At 40.1% G+C, this 16,201-nt stretch overlaps 1 protein-coding gene across 1 annotated transcript; it reads right to left on the bottom strand.

Moving 5' to 3' along the window:
• Nucleotides 1–225: 225 nt before the first annotated feature.
• eefsec (eukaryotic elongation factor, selenocysteine-tRNA-specific) lies at nucleotides 226–15,659 on the bottom strand. Its single transcript, XM_038275262.1, has 7 exons — nucleotides 15,356–15,659; nucleotides 10,861–11,068; nucleotides 10,640–10,736; nucleotides 9,517–9,681; nucleotides 7,497–8,120; nucleotides 3,806–3,962; nucleotides 226–721 (listed from the first exon to the last, which is right to left on the bottom strand). Exons 1-7 carry the CDS (start codon nucleotides 15,657–15,659, stop codon nucleotides 540–542), a joined length of 1,737 nt encoding a protein of 578 aa, XP_038131190.1. The 3' UTR covers nucleotides 226–539.
• Between the last annotated feature and the right edge of the window lie 542 nt (nucleotides 15,660–16,201).

Below are 16,201 nucleotides of genomic sequence, written 5' to 3'. Positions count from 1 at the left end.
CACTTTTATTTTTCTTATTTGATTGGAGACAGAATAATCACAGATCATAGAGTAATGTGGCATTTAACTTAGTTATGAAGAAATTAAAAAAAAAAATTAGACAAATATGGAAAACTACATTAACCCTGCTGATGAGATGCACAGATACACTGGAAGTAAACATAAGGAAAAAGCTGTGACTAGTTACATTTTTATCAATTAGGATAAAGTACTGCAAAATATGGGATGCAGAAGAAGAAAAAAAAATCAGCAAACATTGGCAGTTTCAGATCATTACATGAAACATGTACTGAAAGGAGAAGAGTAGCTTTTCCCTCTAGTGGGGCAAAGAGGATTAGCTCGAGCTCCTTAGATAAAACAATCACTGTTTCACATGCATTAAACATTCCACAACCATCTCATGTCTGCAGACTGTCTCCATCCTCAAGAAAAAAAGACCAATCAAATTAACGCCGCCCTGACTCCAGGGGCTGTTATTCACTTCAACTTAAAGACCTCTAAAGCAGCTCTTTTCCCCCCTCTTACGATTATGCAGGGAGTCAAGACTGAATCATCTTTTTCTGGGGATCAAACACATATCTCTTGAAATGCAGGTGAATGCTAACAGGCTGGGAATCTGATTTGGGCTCCTCTTCGCTTGCCTGCCCGCCCTTGCTGCAACCCTTCCCTTTCTTCTTGGAGGTAGAAGACAACAGCTGCTTGGTCTCTGGGCGAAGACCCTCTGAGGAAAACAGCAGCAGGCAGGTCAAGAGAAGACAAGCATATAACAAGTAACTCATGTTTTACTTTCTCATTGCTTGTTTTAATCATCACATACATGTAATATAGGACATGGATCTATTTTTAATAGCAGCAGGTGTTTCAGGATGAGCTTAAAAGCAGTTTGCTCTTACGTGGAAAAACAAATTCCACCTTAAATCTGAGGTTTGTTTTCATGCATGTTTTTTAGGCTGTGTGTGTGCTTTCCCCTCCAGCACACAGCAGTTAAAAAATTTTCTGGGTTCACTGCTATTCATGCGGGCCGTCTGACCCCGTGTATGACGGCGCCAGCATTCTTCTTGTTATCGTCGTGCCAAGGTGAGGGCTGTTATGGTTGCAGCGCAGCCAGAATGCTCCGCCTGTTATCTACGATCAGATGAATATGTCGGCTTTGTACTGGAAAACACGCTCACGCACCTCCAGTGACAAATCATTAGAGGTAAACTGACCGGCCTTATGTTGAGCTGCTCAGTCACCTTTTGAAGGACTAAATGTATTTATTTATACAGACAGCGAATTCTGTTAAATGCTAAATGACTTTTGAATTCTGTATCATCGTTAACTCTGGGCTATGAGCTGCACACAGGCAGTAAATCCTCCCAATTCCACAAAATGACATATTCAAATCGGGATAAAATGTGTAAATAAAACATTAATAGGTTCAATATAATCAAAGCAAGAACTTACCAAGAAGAGAGTCATGTGATGTTCAAAGCATTAAAAGTTGAAAATATGGTATCTGAGTGGGGTCAAGACTCATAATATGTAAAACTCTGCATTAACCAGAACATTAAGCAGATTCTAATCTTACAAATGTGACAAGTCATAATGTTTTCTCACAAGTACATCTAGATAAAGTAAAAAAAAAAACACATTTCTGGGTTTGGCTCTCTGAAATCAGGGGAGTCCTTTTGCCATCAAGCAACAATTGACAAAGTCTTATAAACCTGAATTTAGCATAAAGCAACTTAAAAAATGTGACGAAAAATTTTGTGACAAAAGTTTAATATACCAAACTTAACCAAAGTCTCTTTTACTGCTTCTGCTTGAACAATCTAATTCAACCCACAATGAATGATAGCATAAGTTGGATTTTTTTTTCTTAATCAAAGAAATACCAGATTCAGCAATTATCAAAATAGTTGATTGCTCCAGCCTTAGTTGATTTTAAATTTTACTGTCCTGCCCTCCAGTAAGACATTGAGGTTTATTAAAACTTTCCCATTATCAATCTTAACTTTACTCCCAGCTGAATCATGTGCTCAGTAACAATAAAACACTAAAATAAACTCAAGTGTTACATATAATTTGATTGAATTACATCAATGTTTAATTCCACTCTTTGGAGAAAAAAAACAGGAGATTTGAAATCATATTCTATTCAAAAAAGCAAACCTGGATTGTCTAGTCAGCTGACAGCTGGGAGGCAATCTGGCTGTAAGCAGATCAGCAACTATGTTAAAAAGAAAGCTGGACTCCGACTGCAGTTGAGTAAAACCTCAATAAACCAAGCAGATATATAGCTCTACATATTCTCAAAAAAAAAAAAAAAAGTGAATTCATCCCAGTATTTGTCACCTTCCTCTGCCTTATCAATCTGCCTTGACCTGAAATTAATTATCGGATGGGTGGGCTGCGTGGAATACACCGATACACCATCAAATCTGGGGGAAAGAGGGACACATGGTTGGACAGCCTACAAATGGGAACTCTGTGGGTTGGAGCCCCTAAATTTGGATGCAGTCTTCATGTACTCCTTTTCGTCTTCCCATAAAAGATTCAGAGACTCTGTTTTCAGCTGCAGCTTTTGTCTGAACTAGGTTGCAGATAGAGCCACTGCAGAGGGGACAGCCCACTGTTTTCCTAACTTCTGCATTAATTTAATAAATTTCACATTATCAGCCTTCCTGGGACTCTGGCTCAAAAATTAGTCAGCATGGCTGATTAAACATAATTCATTCCATTATGCCATATAGATAAATATAAATTAAAAACGCATGTGTCTAGACCAGGGATCTTCAGCTTGCAGCATCAGAGCCAGAAGTGGCTCTTTTGACCCTCTATAATGGCTCCTGATGGAGGCTTAAGTTCCTCTGGAAGCTTTAGTAGGTTTTCAGTGAATTTCTGAGTTGATTTTTCCGAACAAAATGACAATAGCAGAATGAATTTTTTCTTGTCATTACGTTGGAAACTGTTTTTTACATTATGCTTTTCTCATTTCAAAACCTAAAATATAAATGCAGTAGGCACTCAACAAAATTAAAAAGTTTTTTATTAAAAGGTAATTTGGCTGGACTGAAAGCAAAATGGCTCTTTTGATCTCAAATCAAAAGAGCCTTTAAGCAACATGATCCAATCTACTCTAAAGTAAGAAAGACAAAATTATTACTAGTAGGTTTGGAAGTACTTGTCAGTGTGAAGAGCAGATGTCTGCAACAGGGAGCATTTCTGAGTGATATTAAATCAGACACTTCAATTCAACCGCCTCTTCTACTGGAAAACAACACATTATAGATTCAACAGAAAGCAAAGGCTGCTGCAGGAGGCACAGCCCTTCACAGATACACCTTAACCTAAACTGACAGCCTCATGGAGACTCTGCTGAATGTCTACATTATGCTCCTGCCTGAGTATTTGCTCGTCAGTATATATGAGACGTTTGAGTATGCAGGAACAAAGGAGTGAGGAGGATGTCGGCCAGGTTCTGTTTCCTAAATGTTTTTGTTTTCTCTTCCCTCCCGGTGCAGAGCAACAGAAGGTAAAATAAACACCGATCAGACTTCCCCCGGAACACAGGCGATCCCCAGAGGAATGCTGGGAATGTGGCTCTGGATGTCAGGCCCGCCGCTCTCGCCACATCCTGAATACTGCCTGCTGAGCCCCACAGCTTGAGGAAACCCATGGAGAGTGGACTGAATGTGGATGTTAGCAAGAAGGGAGGCTCAGGTAATATTAAATCAAGTGTTATTCATCCATGACTCATACATGATGCCCGGTTTACATCAGTTTTGACACTTTGCAAACAGATGCAGCAATAAATCCTCACCTTGAACACGGATCTTGAACTTCCCGCTTTGTCCAAACCCGCCCTCGATAACTCCGCTCTCACCTGTCGACAGAGTGACCTTCAACCCCACAAAGAGCTGGAGGTTTGTCTCCTTTTTGAACAGACTTCGGCCGATCAGGGAGTAATCGTCCGTCACCTGAAACAGAAGGAACAAATCCATGAGCTCAAAACTCTCCATGAAAGTCAGGAGATTGTGCCAAATCAACACAAACTAGTTTTACTTGTAAAAATATTCCCAAATGGATTTTTGTCTGTACTTTTATTAGACCATTCCAATGCATAAATTAGCTTTGTTCTCTATGTACGTTTTGTAAAATGCAAACAGAACATCTTCTTCTTGACACGTCTATAAAGGCCACATAATCAAGGAACAGTTATTAGTTTGCCTCTCGGCTTCAAAAACCTGAGCCGTTAAGCTTTACTGCTACTCCAGTGGTAGTATACATTCTTCTCTTATAACTGCTCTCCTTACCCTAAATGTCACTTTTACCAAAAATATCTTTGTAGGTTTGCAGTTCTGTAATCCTTTCTACTGTCAGATGATGACCTGAACAAAGCTCCCTGAGATGTGTAATTTTGAGATATTTTTCCACTAACAAACCTATGAGGCCTTAATAGAACGGCTGCATTTATGCCAATAGACAATTAGATTGAGGCAAACTGAATGCAGTGGGTTTATTTTAGGTAATCAGAGTAAACTGGGTTACAAATACACACCCAACCTCCAAGGCTGCTGCTCTGCGTTTGGTTGTGATCTGACTAAATTTGAATAAACTGCAGGATTTTGGCTGCTTGACTATCCAACATGAGAGAAGTGTTCCATAAATCAGGTTTTAAATGAATGAAAACTGAATTTTTCTTAATTACCAAGATTTTGCAGAGGAAGAAGAGCAGTCAGGCCGCATTGATCTAGGTCCACCTCCTTGAGCCATCTCAGGCATTCTTTAACACAGTTTAGTGCATCTTATTTGTAATTGTTCTTATTACCCGTCCCTAAGTGCATCTAACCCCGCCGCTAATCTGACAACTGCAGGGCACCGCTCTGTCTCTCCCCTGCCAATGCTTCCTCGCTCTTCTGCCTGACCTCCATTCATTCCTGAACATTTGACTTTCAAGCATGACTGATCTGCTGATACAAAGAAAACATCTTACTGCTGCTAAACATGTCCAAGAGACCATCTGATTCCTGACATCTCAATAATGACAGTAATGTACTCTTTAAGAAAGGGAATTCTTCAGTCTTGAGGCATAGCTGGGTCATTTCTGCGAGACGCCGTGAGCGACGAATGCGACGTCACACGACCAGCGCATGACCCCGTGCACATGCTATTCTACTCCAGCGTCTACGAGGGCTGTCAACAGCCTGAGGTGCTGAAGCAGGAAACTAGTTCACACACTTGACCCCTGAACTCCTGATGACTCTGCTCCAGGCCCCGCAAGGAGAAACTGAACTGTAACACACAGCATGATGAAAGTCATCAGCAGTATGTCTAGTAAGAACGCCGTTCATGTTTTGGAGCCTAATCTGAAAGCAAACAAGCTGGAATGAAAACAACATTCAGAGAGACAGAGAAAGATGCTCAGACAAACGAGGAACGTGTGGATATTCCTGTGCCAACCAGGTGTGACCAAACAGCGCCAGCCTCTGACAGCTAGACGGGACCAGAGCGACTGGCGTCAGTCGGCCACCCACGCACGCCTCTGTCGCAGCGCATGCTTAGGCATGCGTACCATCCATGCCTAAAACGAGGGTCATGTGGACACATATGTATGATTGTTTGTGTACGTGTCTGTTTGTGAATGTACAATAGGGGTCTCTGTCTGGGAGGCACGCTCCACTGCTACCAGACATGAGAAACATCTGAAGAACAACGGCGAGAAGAAGGAGCGCTAGGTGACGGTGAGGGAAAGAGACAACGTTCAGAGGAGAGATCGCCTGGATCTCAAAACACCATCACAAATTCCTGGTGGTCCTGACCTAAGCACAAAGCCCTCAGCATCAAACAGTGGATAGCATGAAATGCATTTAAGAAGTATCTCTGAAGACGTCTCAGAATCAGGCACAGCAGAGGGTTGCACTTTACTTTGCAAACCAGAAGAGCCTGCAGAGGATAGTGAGATTTTGAAAAGTCAGTGTTTACTTCCAATGCATTGCAAGGCGACAAACACCCCTTAACTTTTCAACATTTTTGTTGAACACATATTGTTCAACAATAAACCTCAATGTATCATATTGCCATTTTAATGACAGTGAGACAAGCTAGTGGAAAACTGTGGCAGGAGGAAAAAAGCACATATGAATGATGAAAGTAAGCCACTTTGCACAAGACCTAGAATGTTTACCTATTCTTCTTTTGCAAAATAGCTCAAGTACAGCCAGCTAATAATTCAGTCTGGTAAAAGTTTCCTAATTAAATTAAGGTGGAGGTCATTCTAACATAGAAAGATTTGAACCTCCACCCAAACTCTAATAGTTTTTCCTCCCTATTTGCCTATTTTCATCCATCTTCCATAGACCCCATCTATGCTGAAAACAAGCCTTACCACAGCACAATGCTGCCACCACCATGCTGTAGAGAGTTTAGGATGTAGGCCAAAGGTTTGGGTCTCTTCACTAATGCTCTCTATTAGACCAGAGATGCTTTTACAGAACAGCTGAACTTCCAACATGACTGCACCATAGCCTTTTTATTTTTTATAAAATAATTCCCTTCATATTTTTCTAATGCATTTAACAAACCAGGCGTATTGTTTTAATTCTGAGAGTTCACACATGTCCTTTGAAATATAAAAACCTACCACAGCTTAAATCCACGTAATCCAACCAACCAAGCCATTCTTAAACACACTGATATTGCGAAAATTAAGGCATTTTAATATAAAGGAAGGCTCCAATTTAATTTGGTGTTTACATTTACAATTATTAATTAATTTAAGACAACTCATAACAAAGGTTTTTGATTGAGGAAGCAAAATAAAATGTTTTGCACAGTTTAAAGATTTTTTTTGTTAAATCCTTTTAAAAACTAAATGATGTACCTTCCACTTAAATACTACACACTACTTTGTAGAGATTGCTGATACTGATTATTTTGACATCTGTCTAACCAATATGAGACAGATGTCAATATGATATGTGCTGCTGATATTTTTAGGCAGATTTTTGGAGCCTATGTGGCTTTTTCTTCCTCTGTTTACAGGTTAAAATTAAAGAATTATCAGAAATATTACACAGGTCTTAATTTAATCAACAAAAAAAAAGGTATTTATTAACAAATCAAACAAAATATTAAACTTATAGCAAATGGAGGGGATTGGCGATGCATTCACTCAACATAGTCGTAAAGCATGGCTGGTGGCCAACGCATGCACATATATATAAAAAAAAAACGGCAATATCGGCTTAATATATTGGGTTGCTGATGTATCAGTCTGTCTTTACTACTTTGTGTTTCTCAAGTTATTAAAAAATTGAAATAAAACATTTTGGAGATTTGGGTTGTATTATGAAAAGCTTTTCTAAAGGACTGTACTTTTTTCCAGCCTATTTTTAGTGTTTTGTTTACAAAATATTTTTGTCAAACCAATTATTTGAGCCTCCTCAAATGCTGCCTCAATTTGTTTTTGCCATTTAGTTCAAAATAGTGCTAATAGTTGGACAACCACTCACCCGCTCCACCTGTCCCTCTTTGTGTTTGGTCTTATAGATGCGCAGTCGAGGTAGAGCAGTTTCAGCATAGCTTTTGTCTTCGAACCCGTGCAGCAAGCGGCCTTGGAAGGCCAAACGACACGCGTTGGCATGGATATCTGTGTCCAGCTTGGAGCCGATCACCAGACAGAGCGTGGGACATGTAACAGGACGCTCAAACTCCAATAAAGCCCACTGTTCTGGGTCCGGCCCAGAAGCTTCTTCTCTTTGCCCGGCAACATACTCGTCTTGGTAGAAATACTCCCTCTCGAAGATGAAAGGTGTTTCCAATGAGGAAGGCTCTGAGGGCGCAGGTTTGTGCTCAGCGGGCGGCAGGCCAAAGAAGGTCACCTTAGCCATGACCGTCTCATGACCCACTGTGATGTGGAACTTGGCTCGGGTGGCCAGAGAGCCCTTAAAGTATCCGATCTTCCTCACAGAGATGATGGCTGCAAAGAGGGTACGCAAGGATCCCGGGGTGCACACCAAACCGCGCTCCAGCAGCTTAGGGTCAAACTGTGTCACACATATGCCTACACGGTCACCCTGCATGGCCCCCGACACCGGCTTCCGAAACATCTGCACCGACTTTATTTTCTTGGTCACCTGTCAGAGAAGCATAATAAATACCCGGGCTAAAAACACTTTCCCCACACAAAAACACTAACCTTTAAAACTATTACCATCAAACTCTGAAGCTTAAAAGTGTTACTCATCTACTGTTATTTAATCTGTGATCATGTTTGCCTTATTTTTACAAACCTGAATACGCAGAGAATAAACAACAGTAGTAAAGTAACACTGTTAAAAGACAAAAACTGAAATAATGCGATGGTTGTAGTTTGAAATAAAGGCCTTTCAAAGTTAAGTTATATGATTAAACAAGCAAAACCTAAATGTTAAAGATGTTTCCTTTTCTTTAAATGTGTCAAAATATTATTTTTCAAAAACTGAATACGTTAATGGAAGATAAAATTAAAAAATTCTGATGCTACATAACTCTACAGGACAATAAACAACTTTAAAATGCCTCTGTTTTGTTAACAAGTGAAGGAGTTCTTGTAAATTAAAGATGTATCCATCAAATAACTTGGTTTGATGAAAAGTTTATCATTATGAATTTGTTTGATTTGAAAACTCAGTTCAAGAAACAACAAAACCTAAAAGATTTTTTTATTTCATCCACTGATAAATAAAAAAACAAACAAAAAAGTCACAGGAGCACAATAAAGATAATTGAAGATTTCTGATTATTTGGCAACTTATTTAAATGTAGGGAAGAAAAAATGTAATCAGCTTAATATTATTTATTGTTTTATTTTTCTCTTTGAAAATATGTGTTTTGAAACAAGTTTTAGAAGTTTTTACTCAAGCCATTATTTTAGATATTTGTAAATATCTGTACATATTTATGCTAATTTCTCTGTTTAAACAGTATGACGTGGCCTTGTAAGTATGTAGCTTTAATTTTTTACGTTTTCAATTTTTTTTCATAATTGTTATACACCTTGCCCAGGGACAACTGTTAAAAAATAGCTTCCTTTCTAATACTGACATATTTACAGAAATGTTCATTAATGTGTCACTGACAAATAAAGGAATAAAGAAAAATAAATTGATTTAAAAAATAAAATAAAATTATAATAACTATTACCTGCACAATATTTATTATAAACTGTTATGATTATCACTACATTTTCGCTACTAAGGGACAACAATGATTGTTCCATTCTACTCTTCCATTCTATTGAACAAAATCAGAAGGATAATAAAATGCTATTTAAGCTATCTGCTGCCACCAAGAGGCTGACAGGACAACTGTAAGCTGCAACTTTGCATGTGGTCTTGATTAAACATTGGATTTGCTGTAAACCCACCACCACTTACCCTCAACTTTCCCTAACACTAACTAGTCACTGTCACAAGTCAACTGCGCAGAAACTCTTGAACTTTTGGATCAGTGCAGAGTCCACATATTCATTTCCACTGTCAAAAACCGAACCTTTAGCACTGGGATTTCCACCGTGTCGTTAATGGCCAGTGACCCCTGTAAGATGGTCCCGGTCATGACCGTTCCCTGACCACGGATCGAGAAGCAGTGATCCACAGCCATAAGAAGGTCACCTTTAGGGTCTCTCTTGGGGAGGTATGTCTGTTTCTTTAAAAGCTGGAAGAAACAAACATAAAAAACAAATGTTTAAATAGTTTTCATGCTACTATAGTTTTCCAAGACAAAAAAACACAAAATGCAGAGGTGTTAATTAGCTTCAATTAGTGTACCGTGAAACTGATAACAAGCCTTATCTGAGCTAGGATGATCTACCACAACTCGTTTATCAATTATGTTATAAATTGGTCCCAAACTACCCAAATTCGATCAACCTGGTTAAATACAGGTGACTACTTAGAAAAGGCAAATACATCTACCACCTGATGTTGGACAACATAAAGTAACAAACCTTTTGTATCCCCCATTAGCCTCTATATGTATAGTAAAATAACAAATAGTATGTATATCAGTTTAACATCAGCTGGTAAAGAGTATCTGCTCTGTTTGCTATCCTGCTGTACCTCCTAACCTGTTTAGGATAATTATAATCCAAATAGTCAAATATTTAATTCTTATAAACACAGCAACACGGTAGCATGCACCCAGCCAGCTGACAGCAACAAGTGACCATAACTTTCCATTACTTCTGGCTTATATCAACTCTGACGAACTTGGAGTTGTCTCATGCTGCTGTAAAACAAATATGTAAAAGGTAAGAGGTCTTAGACTTCAATCCTCAAGGACCAGTCTCTTTCTGTAGAGACCGTAAGATGCCTGACTTCAGACCCCCTTCATTTTGAGCTTAAAATGCTGCGTGGAAATCCTAAATCTTTGATTAGACCATTTGTCCCTTCAGAGAGAAATTCTTAGGAACAGTTTAGTAAACATAAATTTTAGGCTTTGAAAACATTGAAGGATGCTAATCTCTTTTAAACACAGAAGATTAGGGAGATTATTTCCCTAACTTTACCAAACAACGGCACCTTCTGCATTATATAAAACAAAATTCAAGCAATTTCCCTGTTGAATTAATGGGAACACACAACCCAACTTTAGCATTAGCAGTCCACTATACCTCAATTAACTCTGGTACTCCCTGTGGCTCCTCTGTTTCAGGGGCCTCTGGGCCTCCAGGCTTCGCTGCCACAGCAATCACTGGACATTCCTTAAACCTGTCCGTCAGAAAACAGTGGTGCTAAAATTATTTCATGATGGTGTGTTGAGGTGGTGAGGCTATCCACATAAAGTTCCCCTCTAAATAACCCCGGATACAGAGTTGTATAAATCAACGCAGACCTGGTGCTTTCCAGTGTTTTGTGCAACCTCTTGGTCATTTTCTCAATTGCACTTTGCCTCTTGTTAGGTGGCAAAAGATCGACCTTGTTCAGGACAACAACCATGCGGGGGCAGGTCAGCTCTCCTATGAGCAGACACTCTGCAGTCTGGGTCTGAACTCCTTTCACCACATCCACTACCAGCATCATTAGGTCAATGATCTGAGCACCTGAAAAAATTTGAAAGAAACGTGTTAAGAATACAAAAAGACACAGGGCTTCCCTTTCCTCCTCTTTGAAAAGGGCTACATCCTTAGAAAGGAGTTCAAATCATAAACATGGAGCTGACCACAGCAATTCAGACAAAAACAGAGGATGTCCAAAGGACCAGGGAACAGGACAGGAGACTGAAGGAAAAGGGGTGCATGGAAGCAGAGTAAGAGCAAAGACTGAAGGTTAAAACTACCGTATTTTCACGACTATAAGGCGCACTTAAACGTCTTTTTTTTCCCTCAAAATGTGCGGTGCGCCCTATGGTGCGGTGCGCCTTATGTGTGTTGTAACTGCGACTTTTGAGACCACCTCATTGAGGAGATGATGAAAGAGTGGCTGAATGTAAGGAGACCAGGTGTTTTTTTTCCACCCCTCACCATCGCTGTTAATATGTAACTCCATGCGTGCCCATCTCACAGCTGATGTGAAAAACATGGGGAAACAAATTAACGCTGTGCTCGCTGTTCAACCGCTCGACATCGGTGTGAACCGGACCCAGCAGGTGCAGCAGAAGCAGCGAGTTTACATGCAAAGTCAATGGTTGACGCGCATATAGGTGCAGCAAAAGGTCCCGCAGCGCATTTTGGTGCAGCACGTCGGGAGCGTTTAAGCATCTGACGCACCGCCAACGCGCTGCTGCTGCTCAGATGGAAAAATTGAAGTTTTGCTGCTGGACGCGCCGCATCAACCAATCAGAGAAGCTGATCTGGGAGCTGCCAGCGAGACAGACAGCGCTCTGATGACATATGATATTAACGCAAATGGAAAAGGCTGGATGGATGCGTGGCTGAGGCAGGTGTATGTGAGAAGACTAGGTGGTTTTTTCCACGCATCACCATCGCTGCGTGCCCATCTCACAGCCGATGTGAAAAAAAGGTGAATCAATGAACGCTGTGCTCGCCGTTATCCCGGGGGTCTGACAAAGGAGCTTCAACCGCTCGACATCGGTGTGAAGCAGCCGTTCGAAGTAAGGCTGCGAGCGGCGTGGGAGCGATGGATGACCGACGGAGACCACAGTTTCAGGATAAGAAGGCAGCGCCGGGCAGATTACGCCACAGTTTGCGGATGGATTGTAGATGCTTGGACTAACGTGTCTGCTGGCTCTGTTGTTCAAGCTTTCGCAAAAGCCGGCATTATTTCTGAGGAGCTGCGCTGCACGGAAAGTGACTCTGACACCGCAGAAGGGGAAACTGGCATGTCTGATTTAGCGCAGCTGTTTTATTCAGAAACAGAGGATGATGACTTTGATGGGTTTGATTAATACTTTGTAATAAATACATTAATAAAGCACAATCATACTCAGTTTTGCTCCCGCTGTATTTTTCTACCTGAAAGCTTAATTCAACAGCAGCCTGTGGGCGCGTCTCCTCCTCTTCAGCGCGGTGGCTGGCAGGTGTTTTTTCATCTAAATAATCTAAATCTTGCAGCTATATTTGCTGTGATCAGTGGGAATAAAGTAGTTTTAATATGTTTTTAAGTGAGAAAGTCCACCTGAAAACTTAATAATTGCAGTCAGTTCATCCAGATTATCTATTTCTGTCGGAGGCGCTCAGACCCCCACATACCAGCGGTGCGCCAACAGGAGAAATCCTTTCGTTCACCGCGGCTGCTGGCAGGTGTTTTTCATCTAAATAATCTAAATCTTGCAGCTATATTTGCTGTGATCAGTGGGAATGAAGTAGTTTTAATATGTTTTTAAGTGAGAAAGGCCACCTGAAAACTTAATAATTGCAGTCAGTTCATCCAGATTATCTATTTCTGTCGGAGGCGCTCAGACCCCCACATACCAGCGGTGCGCTGACAGCAGAAATCTCTTCATCAGCAGCCTGTAGGCTGGGCAGCCTGGGGTTCACCGCGGCTGCTGGCAGGTGTTTTTCATCTAAATAATTTTAGCTGCAGGCACCAGGATACCGGCAATAAAAGCGAACATATTCCGTCAGCAGGTTTCAGGATTTTAAGTTAATTTAGGAGTGATCACAGCGCTGTGTCATCTGCAATGTGTTTGTCTCACGGCCAGCTGCCAGGTTTGATTAATACTTTGTAATAAATACATGAATAAAGCACAGTCATACACAGCTGTATTTTTAAATACGCAGTAGAGGTATTTAAAGGTAGTAGAGGACTTGTACCTGTATATAAAAAACGCGCCCTATAGTCCGGTGCGCCTTATGTGTGTGTTAAATACAGAAATGGGACACATAACTGAGAGTGCGCCTTTTAGTCCGGTGCGCCTTATGGTCGTGAAAATACGGTAGATCTCATTTAGTGGAATTTCCCTGAGATTTTGTTTTCTTTGTTTCCCAATTCTATTTTTCTCTATTTTGCTTTGCTTTGTTCTATTGCCTTTGTGTGTCCAACTTTGGACACACAAAGGCAAATAAATATCCTCAACTAAACTCAGATATGCAGGATGGCTCTCACAACTGTAATTTACAGAAGCGTGTGTTGAGACATGAGGTAGAAATCACATAGTTCACACAGAGATTAACACAAAACCAATAATGACCTTTCTGCAGTACTTGAGCCAAATAAACAGTCTCTGCTCATGCAACAACCCAAGTCTGTGCCAGTCATTTTGGTTTATGTGCTGAGAGATTGCGCCTCCAAGTGGACAAATATAACTAAATCCAGTTTTGGTTACAATGATGGCAGAAGAAACTAGCTGTTAACAATGAGGCACTTGTGAACTCACTTAAATTTAAACCACACTCATGTCACTCATCCCAACACTTCAACTGTGGGAACAATGTTAGCGAGCTGTGCAAAATACTTTGCAGATCTTAAATCAATAGGAGTGCTGCAGCTATAATGCCATTTCAGCAGTAATAAGGCCTTGGTAGTGTTTTTTTTTTTTTTTTCTGTACGACCAATTTCCATACAGTTAAACCACAAGGGTACCAAATATAATAACTTTTTGATTTCAAAAAGCTAACTTTTTTGCAAACTTGATTGCAGTTAATGTGGCTTATTTGCATGTTGAATAAAAAGATGTCACCGGTAATATTGATGCTGACATCTTGTTCTCAGTATTCAATGTTAATAAATGTCTTTCTCTGTGTTTTTATACGGTTTGGACCAAATTTATAATTAAAAATCCAGAACTCAGCTCGATACCTCTATGTGAACAGAATTTGAGATTTATAAAGACTTCTAAAGAGACTGAACAAACTGGTGATAAAAGGTCACTTCTGCCATAGCCTGTGCTCTGGATCAGGCTCGGACTGGTAATCTGTGATACAGGCCCTGCTAAAATCATACTGGCCCTAACACTTTACTCTCTGGCTGAAGCACCTACCTGTGACAGTAAATAACTCAACAAGCTCAAGAGGTAATACAACATTAACTACCTAAATGATGCATGCAGTATATATAGCCCTTGCTTGTCATGCACATCCTTGTGATGGTTGTAATTTTCTATTTCTTCAAAATGTAAAACCCTTCCAACAAACTAAATGATAGTAAAACTAAAATATTCTCTTTAAACCAAATTACAATGTTCCTCTTATATTTGGCGAACTTATGATCGAATATTTAGCAAAGATATGTTGATGGAAAAATGCCAGGGCCTAAAATCATTCCCAGTCCAAGCCTGCTCTGGACTCAGTGGAGTGGCTAAGAAGAGGGTGTTGACCAAGCTTACATACATCATGGAAAACATCTCTCACCCTCTGCAGCAGACTGTAGAGGAGCTGAGCTACACCTTTAATGAAAGACTTATACACCCTGCTTGTAAAAAGGAGCCCTACCACAGGTCATTCATCCCTGCTGTAATCAGACTTTACAAAGTGACACTATAACTGCAATAACTAATGTGCAAGAACTATTTAATACCCTGTGCAATTTTTTTTAATATTTAATACCCATTGCAATAACTATCTATAGATAGATAGATAGATAGATAGATAGATAGATAGATAGATAGATAGATAGATAGATAGATAGATAGATAGATAGATAGAAATACCTATTTATATAAATATCATTTAATACCCTGTGCAATAACGCTGTTAAATAAAAGACTTTAGCTTATATATATATGTGTGCATGCTGCACATATATCCTATCTCACTTTTTCCTTCCTCCTTTTGGCACTTTATGACTATTGAGCCGATATTTCTCCACTGTGAGATCAATTAACTCTATCAATCAATCAAGTAGGGTACTGCATCATCAATGAAAACATGGTGACCCCTATTTTTTCTAATGAAAGCAAGTTTAACATGTATTAAAACTTCAGATTTCACCTCCTATGATGGTCCGAATCAGAGAGGCGTGACCCGGACAGTCCACCAGGGTGAACTGCAGGCTGTCATAGGGCAGCTGTCCCGTGGTGTCCAGCAGGTGGTCAGGGCAGCCCACCGTGAAGGAGGAAAAGCCCAGGTCCAGCGTGATGCCTCTTTCACGGGACTGTGGGTTCTTATCGAAGGCGGCAGTGGAGGCTGTGCTGCTCAGTGCTCTGGCCAGAGAGGTCTTCCCACTGTCCACATGTCCGAGCACCCCGATATTAAAGTTCAGCGTTTTAGCCCGACTGTCAGCTGATTCGGTCATTTTATCCACTGTCTGAAAATCGCTTCACCTAACATACGTGTTTTGCTTCTGTCTAAGTTGGACTGTGGTCTCACCACGTCGCGTTTCTTTCAGTACAAATCCCCCCCGTCGTTGTTGTTTATTTGTTAACATGAATCAACTAACATCATTAAGCGGCTACAAACAACTTTACAACTGAGAGGAACTTCCTTCCAGTTAGTGGAGTACTTCATCCTTGGAAAACAAGCTAAAGCGGAACCACTTTAACGAGTAAACAAAAATGCAAATAATTCCAATAATTCTCAAATAAAAACATTTAAATTGCATTACAACCACATGTCAATTACATCAAATCTCTCTTCAACTTTACACGTACAATGTTTTTAAATGTTTACTATATTATTTTTTCTTTTGTTGTTTCACTACGACAAATTAAAAGAAACACCACCGGAACCATAACGGAGGTACTTCCTTTTTTTTTTCCTTACGATTTATTTTCAACCAATGATATTTCAGAAAGTTTTCAATTGAGCCAATCATCTTTCACATTTTCCATAATAGGC

This window comes from Cyprinodon tularosa, unplaced genomic scaffold, assembly GCF_016077235.1.
Source record: "Cyprinodon tularosa strain WSP-4 unplaced genomic scaffold, ASM1607723v1 ctg95, whole genome shotgun sequence".
NCBI lineage: Eukaryota > Metazoa > Chordata > Actinopteri > Cyprinodontiformes > Cyprinodontidae > Cyprinodon > Cyprinodon tularosa.
This window is presented reverse-complemented; position numbering and strand designations above follow the sequence as displayed.

Coding starts and splice junctions, on each gene's coding strand:
- eefsec (XM_038275262.1), bottom strand. CDS start 15,659: ATGACCGAATCAGCTGACAGTCGGGCTAAAACGCTGAACTTTAATATC. Junction 11,069..15,355: donor GATTCGGACCATCATAGGAG/GTGAAATCTGAA, acceptor AAATTTTTTCAG/GTGCTCAGATCATTGACCTA. Junction 10,737..10,860: donor AAAACACTGGAAAGCACCAG/GTCTGCGTTGAT, acceptor TCTGACGGACAG/GTTTAAGGAATGTCCAGTGA.